Source organism: Ciona robusta, chromosome 13 (assembly GCF_009617815.1).
Source record: "Ciona robusta chromosome 13, ASM961781v2".
Taxonomy (NCBI): domain Eukaryota; kingdom Metazoa; phylum Chordata; class Ascidiacea; order Phlebobranchia; family Cionidae; genus Ciona; species Ciona robusta.
This window is the reverse complement of record NC_143247.1, coordinates 969,786-989,791: the sequence shown is the minus strand read 5'-3', so window position 1 is coordinate 989,791 and position 20,006 is coordinate 969,786. Positions and strand designations below refer to the sequence as shown.

Sequence of the window (20,006 nt, the reverse complement as noted above, 5' to 3'; positions counted from 1 at the left end):
TTGGTGGTTAGCAACTAAGGTGAGGGGGAAGACTCTTCACTAGCACCTAAAGTGTCTTCCTGTTCTTTATAAAACTTAAAATAACTAAAAAAACTTAATTGATAATTACCCAGTGTTTATAACATGTAAGATTTGCTCATAATTAAACAAACACATAACGTAACCACGCACGCTAAACATGTAAACAAACTTAATAATTATTCTTTGTTGAAGCTCGTAACCTCAACCTATCGATTCTTGTGCTAAACAACTAATTATACAAACCCTGTAACTAACCCTAATCCATACACAACCTCATAAACACAAGCCAACCTATATAACTTGTAACGCCTTGACAGTGAGCATGAGGCGTTGTTACAGCGCCCCTAGCGGATAAATCACGGCACCAATTTATTTGCAATTTCACCATAAACGTCATTTTACACAATCGTGAAATATATTTAGATTTTCTAAAAACAAAGAAATTAATCTATACGTTGCATAGTGACATCATAGTTGTGATTGTTTACATTGTCTTTGCCCATTCTTTGAAAATCTTTTCCATTTTGTCGATTGTTTCATCTTTCTGTGAAAAACATCGACAACAAATAAATAAAAGCAGTTTTTAAATTGTCAGCTATAAACAAAAACAATCACCCACAAAATTACATACGTGGTAACTTGTAAGCGGGCACGAGGTGTATGAAACAGAATACTCGTGTCATAGCGACTGTCGTTGCCCGCCATGCGAGGATAAATAAGTTACATACGTGGTAACTCGTAAGCGGGCACGAGGTGTAAGAAACAGAACACCGTGTTATAACGACTGTCGTTGCCCCACCATGCGAGGATAAATAAGTTACATACATGGTAACTTGTAAGCGGGCACAAGGTGTATGGAACAGAACACCAGTGTTTTAACGACTGTCGTTGCCCCACCATGCGAGGATAAATAAGTTACATACGTGGTAACTTGTAAGCGGGCACGAGGTGTATGAAACAGAACACCCGTGTTACAAAGACTGTCCTTGCCTGCTATGTGAGGATAAATAAGTTACATACGTGGTAACTTGTAAGCGGACATGAGGTGTATGGAACAGAACACCGATGTTTTAACGACTGTCGTTGCACCGCCATGCAAGGATAAATAAGTTACATACATAATAACTTGTAAGCGGGCACGAGGTGTATGGAACAGAACATTTGTGTTATAACGACTGTCGTTGCCCGCCGTGCAAGGATAAATAAGTTACATACGTGGTAACTTGTAAGCGGGCACGGGGTGTATGAAACAGAACACCTGTGTTATAACACCTGATGTTGCCCGCCATGCGAGGATAAATAAGTTACATACATGGTAACTTGTAAGCAGGCACGAGGTGTATAAAACAGAACACCTGTGTTATAATGACTGTCGTTGCCCCGCAATGCGAGGATAAATAAGTTACATACATGATAACTTGTAAGCGGGCACGAGGTGTATGGAACAGAACACCCCTGTTTTAACTACTGTCGTTGCCCCGCAGGAATAAATCAATCATGAATCACAAATTAACTTATTCCCCAGGTGCCACATAATATGCCCCACACACATATAGTATATAATACATGGCATCCAATTACAACTTAATTTGGTCCAATTAAATTAAATTCTATATGAGGTAATTTATAATGTATTGTGAGTTTAACAGCTACGCTTTTATTCAAGTAATGTTATCCATAGCGTGTTTTAACGACTGTTGTTTTGCTAATTATTCCATTGTCTTCGTTGTTTTACTTAATTTGATCTTTACTATTGTATTCGAAGAGAACAGAAATGAGGACACGCCAACAATGGTAGCAGCGCATTGTTATCCACCGACCTTACCTTACAGAAACAAAATCGGATAAATTTCTCTGCAATATCTTTGTGTTCATCAGAATAGAAAGCTGAGTTCGGGATTGTTGCGACTTTCTTGTTACGTGTTATCCATTTTACCAAACGATAATCATAGTTCTCACCACTACCAGCGCTGTCACTAAGATCCACTTCTGCATGAGGGGGGTGTTAAACATCCTCTCGCTGGAGGGGTGTGTGTTAAATATCCTCACGCTGGAAGGGTGTGTGTTAAATATCCTCATGCTGGAGGAGTGTGTGTTAAACATCCTCTCGCTGGAGGGGTGTGTGTTGAACATCCTCACGCTGGAAGGGTGTGTGTTAAATATCCTCACGCTGGAAGGGTGTGTGTTAAATATCCTTACGCTGGAGGAGTGTGTGTTTAAACATCCTCACGCTGGAGGAATGTGTGTTAAACATCCTCACGCTGGAGGAGTGTGTGTTAAATATCCTCACGGTGGAGGAGTGTGTGTTAAACATCCTCACGCTGGAGGAGTGTGTGTTAAACATCCTCACGCTGGAGGAGTGTGTGTTAAATATCCTCACGCTGGAAGGGTGTGTGTTAAACATCCTCACGCTGGAGGAGTGTGTGTTAAATATCCTCACGCTGGAGGGGTGTGTGTTAAATATCCTCACGCTGGAAGGGTGTGTGTTAAATATCCTTACGCTGGAGGAGTGTGTGTTGAACATCCTCACACTGGAGGAGTGTGTGTTAAACATCCTCACGCTGGAGGGGGTGTGTTAAATATCCTCACGCTGGAGGAGTGTGTGTTAAACATCCTCACGCTGGAGGAGTGTGTGTTAAACATCCTCACGCTGGAGGAGTGTGTGTTAAATATCCTCACGCTGGAGGGGTGTGTGTTAAATATCCTCACGCTGGAGGAGTGTGTGTAAATATCCTTACGCTGGAGGAGTGTGTGTAAATATCCTCACGCTGGAGGGGAGTGTGTTAAACATCCTCACGCTGGAGGAGTGTGTGTTAAACATCCTTACGCTGGAGGAGTGTGTTAAACATCCTCACGCTGGAGGAGTGTGTGTTAAACATCCTTACGCTGGAGGAGTGTGTATTAAACATCCTCACGCTGGAGGAGTGTGTGTTAAACATCCTTACGCTGGAGGAGTGTGTGTTAAACATCTCCACGCTGGAGGAGGGTGTGTTAAATATCCTCACGCTGGAGGAGTGTGTGTAATATCCTCACGCTGGAGGAGTGTGTGTTAAACATCCTCACGCTGGAGGAGTGTGTGTTAAACATCCTTACGCTGGAGGAGTGTGTTAAACATCCTCACGCTGGAGGAGTGTGTGTTAAACATCCTTACGCTGGAGGAGTGTGTATTAAACATCCTCACGCTGGAGGAGTGTGTGTTAAACATCCTTACGCTGGAGGAGTGTGTGTTAAACATCTCCACGCTGGAGGAGCGTGTGTTAAATATCCTCACGCTGGAGGAGTGTGTGTAAATATCCTCACGCTGGAGGAGTGTGTGTTAAATATCCTCACGCTGGAGGAGTGTATGTTAAATATCCTCACGCTGGAGGAATGTGTGTTAAACATCCTCACGCTGGAGGAGTGTGTGTTAAATATCCTCACGCTGGAGGAGTGTGTGTTAAACATCCTCACGCTGGAGGAGTGTGTGTTAAATATCCTTACGCTGGAGGAGTGTGTGTAAATATCCTCACGCTGGAGGAGTGTGTGTTAAATATCCTCACGCTGGAGGAGTGTATGTTAAGGTACCCACTTAGCTTTGATGCATCAGCCAGTATAAAGTAACCACCCTGGGGCAAGATGGGTTCCATCCCAATTTCTCTTAGAATCGAGGCAAGACGGTCACGCTTCACTTCCAACTCCCTGGGAAGGGACTTAAAGTAACAACCTTCCGTTCCAAACCTCGACATCTCGTGTTCAAGACCTTGTGCTACTGCTTCCTGTTATTACATCAATGTGATAACATTGTAACATCACCGTGACATCATCAAGACATCATCATGACATCACCAAGACATCATCATGACATTAAAGTGCCATTATCATGACATCATGGTGACATCACCACATCATCACAATTGACAATCACCTGTATAGGGGTGGGGCAGTTGTAGATACAGTTTTGGGACACGGTGTGCAAGTGTTTCATCAAGTTAGACGGCCCAATAGACCAACCAATCTATAATAACATATATAACAATCCATAATAATATATATAACATTCCATAATAACATATATAACAATCCATAATAATATATATAACATTCCATAATAACATATATAACAATCCATAATAACATATAAAACAATCCATAATAACATATATAACAATCCATAATAACATATAAAACAATCCATAATAACATATATAACAATCCATAATAACATATATAACAATCCATAATAACATATAAAACAATCCATAATAACATATATAACAATCCATAATAATATATATAACAATCCATAATAACATATATAACAATCCATAATAACATATATAACAATCCATAATAACATATATAACAATCCATAATAACATATATAACAATCCATAATAAATATATAACATTCCATAATAACATATATAACAATCCATAATAACATATATAACAATCCATAATAAAATATATAACAATCCATAATAACATATATAACAATCCATAATAACATATATAACAATCCATAATAACATATATAACAATCCATAATAAAATATATAACAATCCATAATAACATATATAACAATCCATAATAATATATATAACAATCCATAATAAAATATATAACAATCCATAATAACATATATAACAATCCATAATAATATATATAACAATCCATAATAATATATATAACATTCCATAATAACATATATAACAATCCATAATAATATATATAACATTCCATAATAACATATAAAACAATCCATAATAACATATATAACAATCCATAATAATATATATAACATTCCATAATAACATATATAACAATCCATAATAACATATATAACAATCCATAATAACATATATAACAATCCATAATAACATATAAAACAATCCATAATAACATATATAACAATCCATAATAACATATATAACAATCCATAATAACATATATAACAATCCATAATAATATATATAACATTCCATAATAACATATATAACAATCCATAATAACATATATAACAATCCATAATAACATATATAACAATTCATAATAACATATATAACAATCCATAATAACATATATAACAATCCATAATAACATATATAACAATCCATAATAACATATATAACAATCCATAATAACTTATATAACAATCCATAATAACATATATAACAATCCATAATAATATATATAACAATCCATAATAATATATATAACAATCCATAATAACATATATAACAATCCATAATAACATATATAACAATCCATAATAACATATATAACAATCCATAAAAACATATATAACAATCCATAATAACATATATAACAATCCATAATAACATATATAACAATCCATAATAACATATATAACAATCCATAATAATATATATAACAATCCATAATAACATATATAACAATCCATAATAACATATATAACAATCCATAATAACATATATAACAATCCATAATAACATATATAACAATCCATAATAATATATATAACAATCCATAATAACATATATAACAATCCATAATAACATATATAACAATCCATAATAAAATATAAAACAATCCATAATAACATATATAACAATCCATAATAACATATATAACAATCCATAATAACATATATAACAATCCATAATAATATATATAACAATCCATAATAACATATATAACAATCCATAATAATATATATAACAATCCATAATAACATATATAACAATCCATAATAACATATATAACAATCCATAATAACATATATAACAATCCATAATAATATATATAACAATCCATAATAACATATATAACAATCCATAATAATATATATAACAATCCATAATAACATATATAACAATCCATAATAACATATATAACAATCCATAATAACATATATAACAATCCATAATAAAGTGAAAAGAAGAGAATGCGCAGATTGAAACGTAAGCGAAGAAAGATGTGACCGCGAACGAAGTTAATATCCGGCATTTAATATAAAAAAAAATATTAACATATTATATAACAATCTATAATAAGTTAACATACATAACAATATATAAATACCTTCCATCCAGTGACGCTGAATGTTTTGCCAGCACTCCCAATTGTGATTGTACGTTCCCACATCCCGGGTAATGATCCTGAAACACACACTATCACGCACCCCATATAACACACAGTATCGTGCACTCCATATAACACACAGTATTGTGCACCCCATATAACACACAGTATCGTGCACTCCATATAACACACAGTATCATGCACCCCATATAACACACAGTATCATGCACTCCATATAACACACAGTATCATGCACTCCATATAACACACAGTATCATGCACTCCATATAACACACAGTATCGTGCACTCCATATAACACACAGTATCGTGCACTCCATATAACACACAGTATCGTGCACTCCATATAACACACAGTATCATGCACCCCATATAACACACAGTATCGTGCACTCCATATAACACACAGTATCATGCACCCCATATAACACACAGTATCATGCACTCCATATAACACACAGTATCGTGCACTCCATATAACACACAGTATCGTGCACCCCATATAACACACAGTATCGTGCACTCCATATAACACACAGTATCATGCACTCCATATAACACACAGTATCATGCACCCCATATAACACACAGTATCGTGCACCCCATATAACACACAGTATTGTGCACCCCATATAACACACAGTATCGTGCACTCCATATAACACACAGTATCGTGCACTCCATATAACACACAGTATCTTGCACTCCATATAACACACAGTATCATGCACTCCATATAACACACAGTATCGTGCACTCCATATAACACACAGTATCATGCACTCCATATAACACACAGTATCGTGCACTCCATATAACACACAGTATCATGCACCCCATATAACACACAGTATCATGCACCCCATATAACACACAGTATCTTGCACTCCATATAACACACAGTATCATGCACTCCATATAACACACAGTATCATGCACTCCATATAACACACAGTATTGTGCACTCCATATAACACACAGTATCTTGCACTCCATATAACACACAGTATCTTGCACTCCATATAACACACAGTATCATGCACCCCATATAACACACAGTATTGTGCACTCCATATAACACACAGTATCGTGCACTCCATATAACACACAGTATTGTGCACTCCATATAACACACAGTATCATGCACTCCATATAACACACAGTATCGTGCACTCCATATAGCACACAGTATCGTGCACCCCATATAACACACAGTATCATGCACTCCATATAACACACAGTATCGTGCACTCCATATAACACACAGTATCGTGCACCCCATATAACACACAGTATCGTGCACCCCATATAACACACAGTATCATGCACCCCATATAACACACAGTATCGTGCACCCCATATAACACACAGTATCGTGCACCCCATATAACACACAGTATCGTGCACCCCATATAACACACAGTATCATGCACTCCATATAACACACAGTATCGTGCACCCCATATAACACACAGTATCATGCACCCCATATAACACACAGTATCGTGCACTCCATATAACACACAGTATCGTGCACCCCATATAACACACAGTATCATGCACCCCATATAACACACAGTATCGTGCACCCCATATAACACACAGTATCTTGCACTCCATATAACACACAGTATCATGCACTCCATATAACACACAGTATCGTGCACCTTATATAACACACAGTATCATGCACTCCATATAACACACAGTATCGTGCACTCCATATAACACACAGTATCATGCACTCCATATAACACACAGTATCGTGCACCCCATATAACACACAGTATCATGCACCCCATATAACACACAGTATCATGCACCCCATATAACACACAGTATCTTGCACTCCATATAACACACAGTATCATGCACTCCATATAACACACAGTATCATGCACCCCATATAACACACAGTATCATGCACCCCATATAACACACAGTATCATGCACCCCATATAACACACAGTATCTTGCACTCCATATAACACACAGTATCATGCACTCCATATAACACACAGTATCATGCACCCCATATAACACACAGTATCGTGCACCCCATATAACACACAGTATCATGCACCCCATATAACACACAGTAACTTGCACTCCATATAACACACAGTATCATGCACTCCATATAACACACAGTATCATGCACCCCATATAACACACAGTATCGTGCACCCCATATAACACACAGTATTGTGCACCCCATATAACACACAGTATCGTGCACTCCATATAACACACAGTATCGTGCACTCCATATAACACACAGTATCTTGCACTCCATATAACACACAGTATCATGCACTCCATATAACACACAGTATCGTGCACTCCATATAACACACAGTATCATGCACTCCATATAACACACAGTATCGTGCACTCCATATAACACACAGTATCATGCACCCCATATAACACACAGTATCATGCACTCCATATAACACACAGTATCATGCACCCCATATAACACACAGTATCATGCACCCCATATAACACACAGTATCATGCACTCCATATAACACACAGTATCGTGCACCCCATATAACACACAGTATCATGCACTCCATATAACACACAGTATCGTGCACCCCATATAACACACAGTATCTTGCACTCCATATAACACACAGTATCATGCACTCCATATAACACACAGTATCGTGCACTCCATATAACACACAGTATCATGCACTCCATATAACACACAGTATCGTGCACTCCATATAACACACAGTATCATGCACTCCATATAACACACAGTATCATGCACTCCATATAACACACAGTATCGTGCACCCCATATAACACACAGTATCGTGCACCCCATATAACACACAGTATCTTGCACTCCATATAACACACAGTATCATGCACTCCATATAACACACAGTATCGTGCACCCCATATAACACACAGTATCATGCACTCCATATAACACACAGTATCGTGCACTCCATATAACACACAGTATCATGCACTCCATATAACACACAGTATCGTGCACCCCATATAACACACAGTATCATGCACCCCATATAACACACAGTATCATGCACCCTATATAACACACAGTATCGTGCACCCCATATAACACACAGTATCATGCACCCCATATAACACACAGTATCGTGCACTCCATATAACACACAGTATCGTGCACTCCATATAACACACAGTATCGTGCACTCCATATAACACACAGTATCGTGCACTCCATATAACACACAGTATCGTGCACCCCATATAACACACAGTATCGTGCACTCCATATAACACACAGTATTGTGCACTCCATATAACACACAGTATCATGCACCCCATATAACACACAGTATCGTGCACTCCATATAACACACAGTATCGTGCACTCCATATAACACACAGTATCGTGCACTCCATATAACACACAGTATCATGCACTCCATATAACACACAGTATCGTGCACTCCATATAACACACAGTATCGTGCACCCCATATAACACACAGTATCGTGCACTCCATATAACACACAGTATCGTGCACCCCATACAACACACAGTATCATGCACTCCATATAACACACAGTATCATGCACCCCATATAACACACAGTATCGTGCACCCCATATAACACACAGTATTGTGCACCCCATATAACACACAGTATCGTGCACTCCATATAACACACAGTATCGTGCACCCCATATAACACACAGTATCGTGCACCCCATATAACACACAGTATTGTGCACCCCATATAACACACAGTATCGTGCACCCCATATAACACACAGTATCATGCACTCCATATAACACACAGTATCGTGCACTCCATATAACACACAGTATCGTGCACTCCATATAACACACAGTATCGTGCACCCCATATAACACACAGTATCATGCACCCCATATAACACACAGTATCGTGCACCCCATATAACACACAGTATCATGCACTCCATATAACACACAGTATCGTGCACCCCATATAACACACAGTATCGTGCACCCCATATAACACACAGTATTGTGCACCCCATATAACACACAGTATCGTGCACCCCATATAACACACAGTATCATGCACCCCATATAACACACAGTATCGTGCACTCCATATAACACACAATATCGTGCACTCCATATAACACACAGTATCGTGCACTCCATATAACACACAGTATCGTGCACCCCATATAACACACAGTATCATGCACCCCATATAACACACAGTATCGTGCACCCCATATAACACACAGTATCATGCACCCCATATAACACACAGTATCATGCACCCCATATAACACACAGTATCATGCACTCCATATAACACACAGTATCGTGCACCCCATATAACACACAGTATCATGCACTCCATATAACACACAGTATCGTGCACCCCATATAACACACAGTATCGTGCACCCCATATAACACACAGTATCGTGCACCCCATATAACACACAGTATCGTGCACTCCATATAACACACAGTATCATGCACTCCATATAACACACAGTATCATGCACTCCATATAACACACAGTATCATGCACTCCATATAACACACAGTATCATGCACCCCATATAACACACAGTATCATGCACTCCATATAACACACAGTATCGTGCACTCCATATAACACACAGTATCGTGCACCCCATATAACACACAGTATCGTGCACCCCATATAACACACAGTATCATGCACCCCATATAACACACAGTATCGTGCACCCCATATAACACACAGTATCGTGCACCCCATATAACACACAGTATCGTGCACCCCATATAACACACAGTATCGTGCACCCCATATAACACACAGTATCGTGCACCCCATATAACACACAGTATCGTGCACCCCATATAACACACAGTATCGTGCACCCCATATAACACACAGTATCGTGCACCCCATATAACACACAGTATCATGCACTCCATATAACACACAGTATCGTGCACTCCATATAACACACAGTATCATGCACCCCATATAACACACAGTATCGTGCACTCCATATAACACACAGTATCGTGCACCCCATATAACACACAGTATCGTGCACCCCATATAACACACAGTATCGTGCACCCCATATAACACACAGTATCGTGCACCCCATATAACACACAGTATCGTGCACCCCATATAACACACAGTATCGTGCACCCCATATAACACACAGTATCATGCACTCCATATAACACACAGTATCGTGCACTCCATATAACACACAGTATCATGCACCCCATATAACACACAGTATCGTGCACCCCATATAACACACAGTATTGTGCACTCCATATAACACACAGTATCGTGTACCCCATATAACACACAGTATCGTGCACCCCATATAACACACAGTATCATGCACTCCATATAACACACAGTATCGTGCACCCCATATAACACACAGTATCATGCACCCCATATAACACACAGTATCGTGCACCCCATATAACACACAGTATCATGCACTCCATATAACACACAGTATCGTGCACCCCATATAACACACAGTATCGTGCACTCCATATAACACACAGTATCGTGCACCCCATATAACACACAGTATTGTGCACCCCATATAACACACAGTATCATGCACTCCATATAACACACAGTATCGTGCACTCCATATAACACACAGTATCATGCACTCCATATAACACACAGTATCGTGCACTCCATATAACACACAGTATCGTGCACTCCATATAACACACAGTATCATGCACTCCATATAACACACAGTATCATGCACTCCATATAACACACAGTATCGTGCACTCCATATAACACACAGTATCATGCACTCCATATAACACACAGTATCGTGCACTCCATATAACACACAGTATCATGCACTCCATATAACACACAGTATCGTGCACTCCATATAACACACAGTATCGTGCACTCCATATAACACACAGTATCATGCACTCCATATAACACACAGTATCATGCACCCCATATAACACACAGTATCATGCACTCCATATAACACACAGTATCGTGCACTCCATATAACACACAGTATCGTGCACTCCATATAACACACAGTATCATGCACCCCATATAACACACAGTATCTTGCACCCCATATAACACACAGTATCATGCACTCCATATAACACACAGTATCGTGCACTCCATATAACACACAGTATCACGCACTCCATATAACACACAGTATCGTGCACTCCATATAACACACAGTATCGTGCACTCTATATAACACACAGTATAATGCACCCCATATAACACACAGTATCATGCACCCCATATAACACACAGTATCATGCACTCCATATAACACACAGTATCGTGCACTCCATATAACACACAGTATCGTGCACTCCATATAACACACAGTATCATGCACTCCATATAACACACAGTATCGTGCACTCCATATAACACACAGTATCATGCACCCCATATAACACACAGTATCATGCACTCCATATAACACACAGTATCGTGCACTCCATATAACACACAGTATTGTGCACTCCATATAACACACAGTATCGTGCACCCCATATAACACACAGTATCGTGCACTCCATATAACACACAGTATCGTGCACTCCATATAACACACAGTATCGTGCACCCCATATAACACACAGTATCGTGCACTCCATATAACACACAGTATCATGCACTCCATATAACACACAGTATCGTGCACTCCATATAACACACAGTATTGTGCACTCCATATAACACACAGTATCGTGCACCCCATATAACACACAGTATCGTGCACCCCATATAACACACAGTATCATGCACTCCATATAACACACAGTATCGTGCACCCCATATAACACACAGTATCATGCACCCCATATAACACACAGTATCGTGCACCCCATATAACACACAGTATCATGCACTCCATATAACACACAGTATCGTGCACCCCATATAACACACAGTATCGTGCACTCCATATAACACACAGTATCGTGCACCCCATATAACACACAGTATTGTGCACCCCATATAACACACAGTATCGTGCACCCCATATAACACACAGTATCGTGCACCCCATATAACACACAGTATCGTGCACTCCATATAACACACAGTATCATGCACTCCATATAACACACAGTATCATGCACTCCATATAACACACAGTATCATGCACTCCATATAACGCACAGTATCATGCACCCCATATAACACACAGTATCATGCACTCCATATAACACACAGTATCATGCACTCCATATAACACACAGTATCGTGCACTCCATATAACACACAGTATCGTGCACCCCATATAACACACAGTATCGTGCACCCCATATAACACACAGTATCGTGCACCCCATATAACACACAGTATCATGCACCCCATATAACACACAGTATCATGCACCCCATATAAATATAACAACACTTTACCTATCCTTGTATGCGTACAACCTTCATAAAGCAACCATTCGTAAACTTCATCTGAGATACATAAACAATCGTGCTTGATGCATAACTCAGCTATCATTGATAATTCATCTCTGCTGTATACCTGTATGTATTGTGAAGTCATTAGGATGTCATATATTATGATATCATAATACCCACTTTACCAAGTGGATTGTTAGGTGTGTTGAGAACAATAGCTTTAGTTTTGTCGTTAAACATCAACTTTAGCTCGTCGGGATCCAACTTCCAATCGCGACTACTTCCACCACTAGAGGTCGCACGCAAGGGGATGAACCTGGGAGTTCCCCCAGCTAACTTGACCATTGGTTGGTAGCAATCAAAGAATGGCTCGATTATTATCACCTGTGATGTCATAATCATATATATATAATGACATAGGTATGAACCACCCACCTCATCTCCAGGTTGGACGAAAGCCATGATCGAGCAAAACAACGACCCATACGCGCCCACCGTAACCAGCACCTCCTTATATGGATCCACATCAACACCAAGTAACGGGCCGAATAATTTGGAGAGGTTTTCCACTAATCGAGGATGACCCTGTGTTTATATGATGTCTATGTTTTCCACTAATCGAGGATGACCCTGTGTTTATATGATGTCTATGTTTTCCACTAATCAAGGATGACCCTGTGTTTATATGATGTCTATGTTTTCCACTAATCGAGGATGACCCTGTGTTTATATGATGTCTATGTTTTCCACTAATCGAGGAAGGCCCTGTGTTTATATGATGTCTATGTTTTCCATTAATCGAGGATGACTCTGTGTTTATATGATATCTATGTTTTCCACTAATCGAGGATGGCCCTGTGTGTATATGATGTCTATGTTCTCCATTAATCGAGGATGGCCCTGTGTTTATATGATGTCTATGTTTTCCACTAATAGAGGATGACCCTGTGTTTATATGATGTCTATGTTTTCCACCAATAGAGGATGACCCTGTGTTTATATGATGTCTATGTTCTCCATTAATCGAGGATGACCCTGTGTTTATATGATGTCTATGTTTTCCACTAATCGAGGATGACTCTGTGTTTATATGATGTCTATGTTTTCCACTAATCGAGGATGGCCCTGTGTGTATATGATGTCTATGTTCTCCATTAATCGAGGATGGCCCTGTGTTTATATGATGTCTATGTTTTCCACCAATAGAGGATGGCCCTGTGTTTATATGATGTCTATGTTTTCCACTAATAGAGGATGACCCTGTGTTTATATGATGTCTATGTTTTCCACTAATCGAGGATGGCCCTGTGTTTATATGATGTCTATGTTTTCCACTAATCGAGGATGACCCTGTGTTTATATGATGTCTATGTTTTCCACCAATAGAGGATGACCCTGTGTTTATATGATGTCTATGTTTTCCACCAATAGAGGATGACCCTGTGTTTATATGATGTCTATGTTCTCCATTAATCGAGGATGACCCTGTGTTTATATGATGTCTATGTTTTCCACTAATCGAGGATGGCCCTGTGTTTATATGATGTCTATGTTCTCCATTAATCGAGGATGACCCTGTGTTTATATGATGTCTATGTTCTCCATTAATCGAGGATGACCCTGTGTTTATATGATGTCTATGTTTTCCACCAATAGAGGATGGCCCTGTGTTTATATGATGTCTATGTTCTCCATTAATCGAGGATGACCTTGTGTTTATATGATGTCTATGTTTTCCACTAATCGAGGATGGCCCTGTGTTTATATGATGCTTATGTTATAAATGATACAGTTTAATCTGTTTTTTGTATAAACTCGGTGTATTATGACATCGCAATCACCATTATGACATCACAACCAACATTATGACATCACAACCACCATTTTGACATCACAACCAACAATATGACATCACAACCACTATTATGACTCACGAAACCCCTTGTATATTGGTTCATCATTTGGTCGCCGCTAACAACAACTTTTGATAAAACCTCCTTCACATAATTAGGAGGGCTAAAGTCGGGGAAGCCTTGACCGAGGTTTACTGCGTTGTGTTGCGACGCTAATGTTGTGAACTCAATCCTGCCAACGTATTTGTGTTGTTATGAAATGGGACTATACAAAGAAGACGAAAAACTTTTTCCACCAGGTATCGGTAATTATTTAAATTAAAAAATACGGAAAAACGAACAAAACAGCACTACAAAGTGTTAATAAGTGTAAAACAAATTAATTAAATAATAAAAATAGCTTTCTAAATACATAAAACACTATTAAGAACATATTTCCCACATTAGGTCGGTTATATACGCTCTTTCGTTGTGTTTACTGTCGTCGAGTCTGTGGTATAGCGGTTTGCGTGCGGTCGTAAACTCTCTTTGTTTCATTTTTACCGGGTTCGAGTCCCGCACAGTGGAATACTTTTTTTATATATTTTTTCAAGTTTTTTTTGTTTGACGAGTTTGTGGTTAGGGTTAGGGGGTTAGGGGTTAGGGGTTTATATATTATGTGTATAAACCGTGAAACTAACTACTCCCCATAGAATAGAGAAACGAATTTGTCATCGCCTCCTAGCGGAAAAATTTTCCGTATTCTCTGTATAGCTCCGTGTGTTGTTATGATTGGGCATATGGTTTAAATTGCATGTTAAACATAATCGTATAATATATATACCACAATATTAAATGCTTGTACAATATTTAATGTAGATTGGTCGCCCTACATTATATTAGCATAATATAAAGCATTAATTAAATGTATATATGCTGCACACCGCAAGCATATATGTAACAACTTCATATTTACCAAACATTTTTATCAATTCCTTCAAGTCTACTTGCTGGAGCAACTTTCGATGACGTCATTCTGCGTGACGTCTACAAATCAAATGGTAAACAAAGCGATATATTAGCTTATATATCCTACTTACCGTCGTTAGCGGATAATGCAACTTAATATGACGTAACAATGCAAACGCGCGAGCAGCCATATTTGTTTTTGCACGCATGAATGAACACAGCTCGCAATAGAAATCTAAATACGATATAATGTAACTTCTATTCTTTTTCGTCACGTTTGAGCGATTGTATAGGGATCCTAGTATAAAGTAAGATCCCATTTTAAACGATTCCAAACCCCACGGTTCCTTCGTAGAAACGGCACAAGGTTTGTTGGATTATTCCGGCGCCGTGGCGTAGTGGTTAGCGCGCCTGCCTGTAACCATTAGGTAAGGGTTCGAGGCTCGTCGCTGCTACCATTGTGGGCGTATGTGTCCTTGGTCAAGACACTTAACGACAATTGCTCCAACCCAGTGGTCACTAATGGGTTGTCCAAATTATCAGCCATACATAAAAAAATGAAAAAATCCAAAAAAAAATAATCATCCACAAAGTAACATACATGGTAACTCGTAAGCTGGCACGAGGTGTTAAACCCGTGTGATAACGACTGTCGTTTTCCAGCCACGCGAGGATAAAGAAAGTTACATTCATTCATTCATCCATTATTGCATAAACCAATTTATTTGGCGTCGAGAAATGGGAGTTAGGCATGACGCAGTGCAAGGGTGATTCCAACATTAATAAAAAAACAACTGTTGAGCACGTAAGTTACTATAGACCAAGTTAGGAAACGGAGACAACGAGTCTTGTCATCCATTGTCCCCGCGTCTATGATGTCATAGTTGCCACCATTACGGAGCCCACTGCATAGCATTTTATCATTGCTGGGTGCTGTTTTTCGTTTAAATATTGCGATTTTTTAAGATTTAAGTGTATCTAGCTGCAGTTTTGCATGTAAATTGCCGTGATTTTACTTTTTGGCTCACAAACTTAACACGTATACCCGGCAACGAAACTTAAGGTATCTTTGTAAAACTTGCCTAATATCGAAGTGACATTGAGGAAAACAATACTGGGTTACTATTTTTGGTCCTCTGCTTAAATTAGTAAGCTACCTTTTCTGCGTTGTGGGTGTTTATGAAATCGGAAAACGCGAACATCTTATCTGCTAGTACTTAAGCAGTTTGGAGCTGCATGTCCACCAATGTTGGATTATAAATGTAGTATATAATGGCTCTGTAGGTTCGTAGGTATGATCATATACTATTATGTAAACTAAGCTGATTGCTGCTAGTCTTAATCGCCAACATAAAGTACCCTGTTAAACCACACTGTACGCCGAAAACCAGTCAAAATATTAATTTACTTCACATTAATTCTTAGGTTTAATATTATATAACAAGATTTATATTAGAAATTATATTTTAAATGTTAAAACAATCGCTATACGTGTTTTCTAGCTTTGTATAGCTTACAAGAACCAAATAAACACATGCAGACCATGCATTTGTATTGGCGATTCACGCTATGTTAGGCACGTAAGTGGTCAAATCACAGAAAAAAAACAATAGAACGCGCATCTCTAATGTCGGTAAAGGAGAGAGCTGATACACTCTCTCTTTTTCGCGGGTCGTTCCCGTTTACTATAGTAGTCAATGGAATCGAGGGTGTTTTATGCAGTTTTTCTTCGTTTTTTTGACTTAATTTAAGTTCATAGGGAAAAATATCTATTTCCAAACATATATATATTTCTAACAAACCGTTTGCTGGAACGTTTTTAATTAAATTGATAAAATATTAATTTTCCTAAACAAGCGCTAAACTGTAAGCGTTAACCTACCAAAAACTAAACTGGCCTAATAAACTGGAATAGTTAGTGTAGTTTTAAAAAAAAAAACAGCATAAACCTTCTAAAATCACTGTGGGCCTATCTTTTACAACGGAGACCAAGCGAAATGGGGACGAGTTGGCGGTCACGTGAATAGAAAAAAGAATATATCACCGTTTTGGGCAGTTGCGCGTTCTACTCTTTTTTATTTCTTTGGGTCGAATAGATCCCTTTTCGTCAAAACAAATGTTGAGCACGTAAGTGATCAAATAAATTCCTTTTCATAAAAAAAAACAATTGTTGAGCACGGAAGTGATCAAATAGATCCCTTTTCGCCAAAACAGTTGTTGAGCACGTTTAACAATTAGGTGTAATACACAATTAACTATAAGGGGTAAGATGGATACCGTTAGCACATAATATCTGTTATATAGTACTGTGGGGTAAGATGGATACCGTTAGCACATAATATCTGTTATATAGTACTGTGGGGTAAGATGGATACCGTTAGCACATAATATCTGTTATATAGTACTGTGGGGTAAGATGGATACCTTTAGCACATAATATCTGTTATATAATACTGTGGGGTAAGATGGATACCGTTAGCACATAATATCTGTTATAAAGTACTGTGGGGTAAGATGGATACCGTTAGCACATAATATCTGTTATATAGTACTGTGGGGTAAGATGGATGCCGTTAGCACATAATATCTGTTATATATTACTGTGGGGTAAGATGGATACCGTTAGCACATAATATCTGTTATATAGTACTGTGGGGTAAGATGGATACCGTTAGCACATAATATCTGTTATATAATACTGTGGGGTAAGATGGATGCCGTTAGCACATAATATCTGTTATATATTACTGTGGGGTAAGATGGATACCGTTAGCACATAATATCTGTTATATAGTACTGTGGGGTAAGATGGAAACCCTTAGCACATAATATCTGTTATATAGTACTGTGGGGTAAGATGGATACCGTTAGCACATAATATCTGTTATATAGTACTGTGGGGTAAGATGGATGCCGTTAGCACATAATATCTGTTATATATTACTGTGGGGTAAGATGGATACCGTTAGCACATAATATCTGTTATATAGTACTGTGGGGTAAGATGGAAACCCTTAGCACATAATATCTGTTATATAGTACTGTGGGGTAAGATGGATACCGTTAGCATATAATATCTGTTATATAGTACTGTGGGGTAAGATGGATACCGTTAGCATATAATATCTGTTATATAGTACTGTGGGGTAAGATGGATACCGTTAGCACATAATATCTGTTATACAATACTGCGGGGTAAGATGGATACCGTTAGCACATAATATCTGTTATATAGTACTGTGGGGTAAGATGGATACCATTAGCACATAATATCCCATATAGTACTGTGGGGTAAATGGATACCGTTAGCACATAATATCCCATACAGAACTGTGGGGTAAGATGGATACCGTTAGCACATAATATCTGTTATATAGTACTGTGGGGTAAGATGGAAACCCTTAGCACATAATATCTGTTATATATTACTGTGGGGTAAGATGGATACCGTTAGCACATAATATCTGTTATATAGTACTGTGGGGTAAGATGGAAACCCTTAGCACATAATATCTGTTATATAGTACTGTGGGGTAAGATGGATACCGTTAGCATATAATATCTGTTATATAGTACTGTGGGGTAAGATGGAAACCCTTAGCACATAATATCTGTTATATAGTACTGTGGGGTAAGATGGATACCGTTAGCATATAATATCTGTTATATAGTACTGTGGGGTA

At 38.2% G+C, this 20,006-nt stretch overlaps 1 protein-coding gene across 1 annotated transcript; it reads right to left on the bottom strand.

The window, feature by feature from the left end:
* Positions 1–373: 373 nt before the first annotated feature.
* Positions 374–16,580, bottom strand: LOC149725629 (kynurenine--oxoglutarate transaminase 3-like). Its single transcript, XM_089891232.1, has 11 exons — positions 16,455–16,580; positions 16,331–16,401; positions 15,457–15,607; positions 13,958–14,107; positions 13,703–13,906; positions 13,526–13,646; positions 6,068–6,144; positions 3,926–4,015; positions 3,590–3,776; positions 1,847–2,010; positions 374–565 (listed from the first exon to the last, which is right to left on the bottom strand). Exons 1-11 carry the CDS (start codon positions 16,530–16,532, stop codon positions 506–508), a joined length of 1,353 nt encoding a protein of 450 aa, XP_089747358.1. The 5' UTR covers positions 16,533–16,580; the 3' UTR covers positions 374–505.
* Positions 16,581–20,006: the final 3,426 nt, after the last annotated feature.

Bases quoted from the DNA above. Each gene is read 5' to 3' on its own strand.
- LOC149725629 (XM_089891232.1), bottom strand. From the start codon at position 16,532: ATGCGTGCAAAAACAAATATGGCTGCTCGCGCGTTTGCATTGTTACGT. The intron at 13,647-13,702 runs GTGGGTATTATG...CAATACATACAG, and splicing joins CTAACAATCCACTTGGTAAA to GTATACAGCAGAGATGAATT. The intron at 566-1,846 runs GTAAGGTCGGTG...TGTTTTTCACAG, and splicing joins TCCGATTTTGTTTCTGTAAG to AAAGATGAAACAATCGACAA.